The sequence below is a fragment of the Orycteropus afer genome, unplaced genomic scaffold, assembly GCF_000298275.1.
Source record: "Orycteropus afer afer isolate SDZICR_OR568_19922 unplaced genomic scaffold, OryAfe1.0 scaffold00107, whole genome shotgun sequence".
Classification (NCBI taxonomy): Eukaryota; Metazoa; Chordata; class Mammalia; order Tubulidentata; family Orycteropodidae; genus Orycteropus; species Orycteropus afer.
Window position 1 is genome coordinate 9272600 of NW_006921694.1, and position 6564 is coordinate 9279163.

At 34.9% G+C, this 6564-nt stretch overlaps 1 protein-coding gene across 1 annotated transcript in view; it reads left to right on the forward strand.

Annotated features, from left to right (window-relative positions):
- Positions 1–852: 852 nt before the first annotated feature.
- Positions 853–6564, forward strand: part of ATG10 (autophagy related 10) — a 605094-nt gene continuing 599382 nt past the window's right edge. The window contains exon 1 of the mRNA XM_007943474.1: positions 853–960. Coding sequence (XP_007941665.1) covers positions 853–960 — 108 coding nt within the window. The remainder of the gene's footprint in view (positions 961–6564) is intronic.

Consider the following 6564-nt stretch of genomic DNA (forward strand, 5'->3'; position numbering starts at 1 on the left):
GAATAATAGTAAAAAGGTCAAAAGTATTAATAATAGTAGTAGTTTTAAAAGAGACAAATGCAAGCAAACTAAAAACCAGAAAAAAGAAAGAGGAAATAAAAATCAGGGGAGGGCAGGGCAGGTAACCCAGGCTCCATCCAAGCACACAGAATGGGATGAGGTTCCTTTGGGCCCAGAGTGTGGGTAGGAGTGGGGGATGGCCGAACCTCCATTCACCAAGTGGGTGTGGGCTATAAGAGTATCAAGGGGAATGTTGCACCTTTTCAGTCGTGGAGGTCTGGAGTGTCCTTGGGGCTACATTAGCAGCATTAGAAGGAGGGTAAAATCCAGCTCTTGCAACTACACTAAACTTTTTGCTGAATGCTGTTTTTGTGTGCTATTGAGGATAGAGTAGAACTGCCCCATAGGGTTTTCCAGGCTGTCTTTACAGGAGCAGACTGCTGTATCTTTCTCCCATAGAGTGCCTATGGCTTCGAACTGCTAACCTTTCTGATAGCAACTGAGTACTTAAGCACTGCATCACCAGGAATTCTTTTTTGTGAAATACAGAGTCAATTAAAATGTAATGCAATAGTAACGATTCATTTGTATTCAACATCACCTTTGTCATTATAGAAACCATAGATGTATACTTGTAATAAGTCTAGGGGTTTCTGGTATTCATATTGATCACATTTTGGGTGGAGAGAGAAAAATGGAAACAAAACACTTTTGGAATGGCCCTGCGGTTATTTTCCATTTTAGATCCCAAATTTTGGTTTGTTTAATGAAATAAACAAATTAGAGTTCCTTTCAGTATTCATTCCACTGCTGATATAATACTTAGTTTTTACATTGCAGTTATCATTTAACATGGAAGAAGATGAGTTCTTTGGAGAAAAAACATTCCAGCATTATTGTGCAGAATTCATTAAACATTCACAGCAGATAGGTGATGGTTGGGAATGGAAATCTTCAAAGGTAAGAACAGAACTTTTTATTTTTTTTTATTTAGATGGAGGTTTTGGTGGGTTTTGTTTGTTTTTTTCTATAAAACCTTAGTAATTGAAACTAATGTATGAAAGCTAGTTTGATTTAGTAAACGGCCTAAATTGAAGAATGTTTTAAAACAGATGTCTGTTTTATTACTGCAGCAATATATACTCATTGTAATTAGACTAATGAAGTATTATCTAGAAAAGTCCTTAGGTGACCTGCTTTAATTTAATAGATAAGGATGCTTAGCATATTAATTATCTGAATGTAAACAAATGCCTCTGTGGTGCTTCAAACCATTTGTTTACACTGTTAATTTTCTTAGGAAACTACATTTGTCCAGAAAGTGAAAAGATAATCCTGAAGCCAAACCATAGTCAAACAATCACAAATTCTGAAATATTGAGGACTATATTAACTGGGAATTTCTTAATAATGTCAACTCATTACAAAACATTTTTTCTTTTGGTTCTATTCAGTAATAATAATGCAAAAGGCCTTTCTACTCTTTTATTTCCACACATACAATTAATAAGATTCTCTGCCAAAAACTTTTTAAGAGTTCTTTGGAATCCCTTTATTAGGGAATAACTAAGTTTTCTTGCCTTAAATTGTATCTGATTCCTGAAGCAGTGTTGAATCCTGATTCTCTGCTGATTGGTTCTGTTTCCTAAATGCACTCTGAGAGATTTCAACCATTCTGGCCTGATTCTTGTGATTCAGAATTAGGCCAGAAAGATGTTGGTTTTGATCAAGTTCAAGTGTCACTGGGGAGAGAAGACATGACTTCCTCTTTGGTCATTTTTTGGCTAAGTTTAGACAGAGTGGCTCATGGGCTGGTTCACAGGTATAGGGTTAGTTTTTTTTTTATGTGTGTGGTAGATTCTAGCCTTATCCTCTAAGTTAGTGGTGGGTAGTCCATCAGCCCTTAGGGAATCTCCTAATCTATGATAATATGATTTTACTAATACCTTTTATTAAGTTTGCTCCTGGGTATTTTATAATTTTGTTTGCTATTGTGGTTGGATTTTTCATTTATCATATTACTTATATTGCTGATAGATAAAAGAACAGATAATTTTTGTTTATTAGTTGTATAATCTATGATGGTTTATTTTGAGTGTTCTAGGTATAGTGATTTCATCTACAAATGAGGAGTTTTTATATGATCATCTTTGCAATATTTCTCTGTTATTTTATGCATTAACTAGAAAATGTCAAGCCTCCCTTGGTGGTACAAATAGTTTAAGCACTCATCTACTAGTGGAGGGAGCTCTGGTAGCATAGTGCCTAAGGCATTTGGCTGCTAACCAGATGGCTGGCAGTTCAAACCCACCAGCTACTCCTCATAAGGAAGGTTGGGCAATCTACTGCCATAGCGATATCACCTCGGAAACCCAAGGAGGGGTCGCTATGAGTTGAATCTGACTCAACGGCAGTGAGGTTTTTTTTTTTTTTTTCTACTAGTGGAAAGGTGGACCCTTTGAGTTCACCCAGAGGCACCTTGGAAGACAGACCTGCTGATCTGCTTCCAAAAGGTCACAGCCTCAAAAACCCTGTGGAGAAATTCTACTTTACATGCCTGGGGTCTCCATGAGTTGTTATCGACTCAATGGCACCTAATAACAACAGAAATGTCAAGTAATTGTAATAATGGGTCTCCTTATCTTGAGCCTGATTTTAATATTAATGCATTGAGAATAGAAGGAGCCATAATAATTGTTTGGTTCTTGTGTTGTAAGGCTTAAAATTTCAAGTGCTGCCTTAACATCTTCATAGAGTTTGGGGCTTCATAGAGCCCCAAAGGTCTAACAATGAGTTCCCCTGTTCTTGCCACATATGCCTCCCCCACTATCCAGTGGAAAAGACTCCCCACCTAGCTAGTTCCGCTATCAGAACCTTGAAGGTTGTAAATGTTGGGTGTGGAGGAACAGAAAGAATTATCCTGCCTAGATACCAATGACATCTAGATCCACTGAAAAATATTGATTTAGAAGTTTTCACCTTATTCTGCTTAGCTGTAGAGGTAACAGCTGTTATAAAGATTCAATATATATAAAGTATGCTTGACTCAAAGCTTAATACATAATTCTCTCAATAAATGGCAGTGATAGTTATTATTTTTATTATCACATAGTTGTTCATTTATAGTGCTCAGCATAGTACATATTAGATACCATTGTAGGAAACCAGGCAAATACCCAACAGTGTAAAGAAGAAAATATTATTCAAAAACAAACAAACAAACAAACAAACAAAACAAAACAAAACAAAACAAAAAATATATATATATATGAGTTCTGGTAGCCTAGTGCCTAAGGCATTTGACTGCTAACCAGAAGGCTGATGCTTCAAACCCACCAGCCACTCCTCGGAAGGAAGATTGGGTGACCTACTTCTGTAGTGATACTGCCTTGAAAACCCAAGGATGGGTCGCTGTGAGTTGGATCGACTTGATGGAAGAGAATTATATATACGTATGTATGTAAAATGTGAATTGTATGATATTTATAACATTATTGAATATATATTTTTTCAGTTTTTTTATTATGTTCATGGTGCTTTTTGCTTTACAGTATTTAAAAAATATTTTTATGTAGTTAAATATATCAATCTCTTCATTTATTGCCTCTGGATTTTGAGTAGTAGTTAGAAAATCTTTCCTTACATTGACACTAAAGAGGAATTTCCCCATGTGTTCTTCCAATACTTGTATGTTTTTTTCCCCCATTTAGATTCCTGACCCATTTTGAGTTTCATCTTTTGTGTAATGTGAATTATGGATATAATTTAACCTTTTTTCAAATGAGTGATTTTTTACACTGATTCCATTTTTATTAAAATGTCCATCTTTGACCCAATGATTTGAGATGCACTTTTATCGTTTACTAAATTTCCATATATACGTAGTTTATTTCTGGATTGTCTGTTCTATTCCATGGGTCTCTTTATTTATGAGTCACTGTTATACTGTTTCAATTATAGAGGCTTTATGGTATATTTTAATGTCTGGGAGAGCTCATCCCTTCTCATAGTTTTTCCTATGTTTTTCTGGCAATTCTTGAATGTTTGTTTTTCCACATGAACTTCAGTAAAAACTTGTCTCCATAAAAATATTTGATGTATTTTTTATTGAGATTACATTAAATGTATAAATAATTTAGGGAGAATTGACACCTTTATATTGCTTAGTTGTCCTGTCCAAGAGCAAAGAGTGTCTTTCCATTTGTTCAGATCTACTTTTATATCTTTCAGGAGTGATTAAAAGTTTTCCTTAATTTTTCATACATTTCTTGTTAAGTTTGTAAGTATTTAATATTTTTTGTTGTTCTTATAAACAAGAGTTTCTCCACTGTGTTATCACTTAACTTGTTATTGTTTGTGTATATGAAGACTATTCATTTCTGTTTGTAGTTTTATATCGTGCTATCTTACTAAATTATTTTGTTCCTTGAGTTAGTTTTAGCATTGGATCTTAGGAAATTTTCCAAATATATGTTTGTATTTAGTTTTACTCCCTCTTTACCAATTCTTACTCCTCTAATTGATTTCTCTTGTCATCTCTAGTACAGTGGTAAATAGTATTGAAGATAGTGGATATTTTTAGTTTGTACCTGCTCTTAATGGAGATGTCTCTAGTGTTTCCTAATTAAATAGTATAACTTTTCTAGGACCGAAGTATATATATTTTATCATGTTAAGAAAGTGTCTTTCAAGTCTTATTTTCCTGAATGTTATATATATTGTCTATCCTCCAGACTGAGTGCATGACATTGCACAACCAACAATAGTGCATGTGTTTGTTAGTTCATCCACAATCTTGCCAACACTGGGTTTTTTCAGTCTTTTTAATTTTTGGCAATCTGATAGTTAAAAAAAAAAAAGATAATCCTGTTTCCATTCTCATTTTATTGATCACTTGTGAAGTTGAACACATTGTTACATCTTTATTTATTGTTTTTGTGAAGTACCCATTCACGTCTTTTGTTTAATTTCTATTGGGACATTTTTTTTCTCATTGACTTGTAAATTTTCTTCTTATCCTATGGGTGTGAATCTTTATCTGTCATATATATTGCAAATATTTTTCTTGTTTACATTTTGTATATAAAAGTTTAAAATTTAATATAAACAAATTTAGTGTTCTTAAAATAAAACAGACTCTGTCATGTTGGCATGCTATCATAATATAGTATAATAGTATCTGTCTTGTGGTCTGAATCAGGAGGCTTATGGTATAGTTCCATTTCACAGAAGAGATTAACAATCTTTTCTGAATATACATGATGAAAACTGTGATTATTATAACAAGTAATCACAGGCAACATTAAATTGCAAGATTGATAATTCTTTGGAAAAGCAAAAATTTAAAAATAAATTAGAATTTAGAAAACTTAGTACAATTTTGATAATAACAATGATTATTAAAAAATAGCTAAACACAAGCAAAATCATTCTGTAAGTCTAACAATTCTTTTAAAATTTCCATTTTAACTAAATTAGGAAAACTTCTAGTGACATGATTGTGGCATCAATACAGCTTTTGAATTTTTCCCAAACTCCTCATAAAAACAAGACAACAATAAACAAAGAATTCAAGAAGACAAAACTGTTGGACAACGTATTCAAACCAAAAAGATGATAAAGACTCTCTAAGAACTCTAGAATTCACCTGTTTGTGGCAAAACACCACAGTAGCAGAACCTGTACAGGATTCATATTTGTGAGGCTAGAGCAGCTTGAAGTAACTGGGGCTTGTCAGTGTATCCTAAAAGCTGTGGAAATAAAACATCATCAACATTACTCCAAAAGGAGAAAACTACACCCTGAGTAGAACTCTGGGTAAAAACATTAAGTACCACTGGTGAAAACTAGAAATAGGCCTCACATGCTTTAAATTACTGGTGAATGAGAAAACATTACAGAGACATAGAGTAATTGATTGCTACTCTGGTAGTCTGAACTCTCAAGAATCTTGGAAATAGGAGTTCCGGCAAGATGGCGGACTAGGCAGAAAGACTAGTCAACAAAGAAAAGGGAAACCAATTAACACAGACACAGAAGATAATCTTGGACCCCTGAGCCTTGAAGGGAAGGATATAGAAGTGGACTAAACCCCAACTAGCAGAAGAATTTGCGTGGAAATACCAAAAAAGGAGACATACGGAGCTGCGGTCTGGCAATGATCCTGAGTGATCCTGATGGCACAGACAGCTTGGAGATTCTGGAGTGGTGGTAGGACCTAAGAATTAACCTGAAAATCACCCTGCTAGCCAGGGACTGCATGGAGGACTGTGCTTGGTGGCTGAGGAACAAACGGAGAAGGTGAAGAGAAAGGTGGGCTGAATTGTGGACTTTTGCCGGTCTGGAGATGCCACCATTTTGAAGGTTTAAAAAGCAGCTTGACTATTTTGGATATTTAAAGAGACAGCACTCTTGCAGATTCCTGGAGCTTAAGAACACTTTCTGCTTTCTAGCAACCCCAAGGACACTCCGGACCTGCAAGACTGAAAAGGTACAACAATCCTCTTGTTACTCTTATACCCCACACCCACTTGGTGAATGGAGGTGTGGCCATCCCCCACTCCC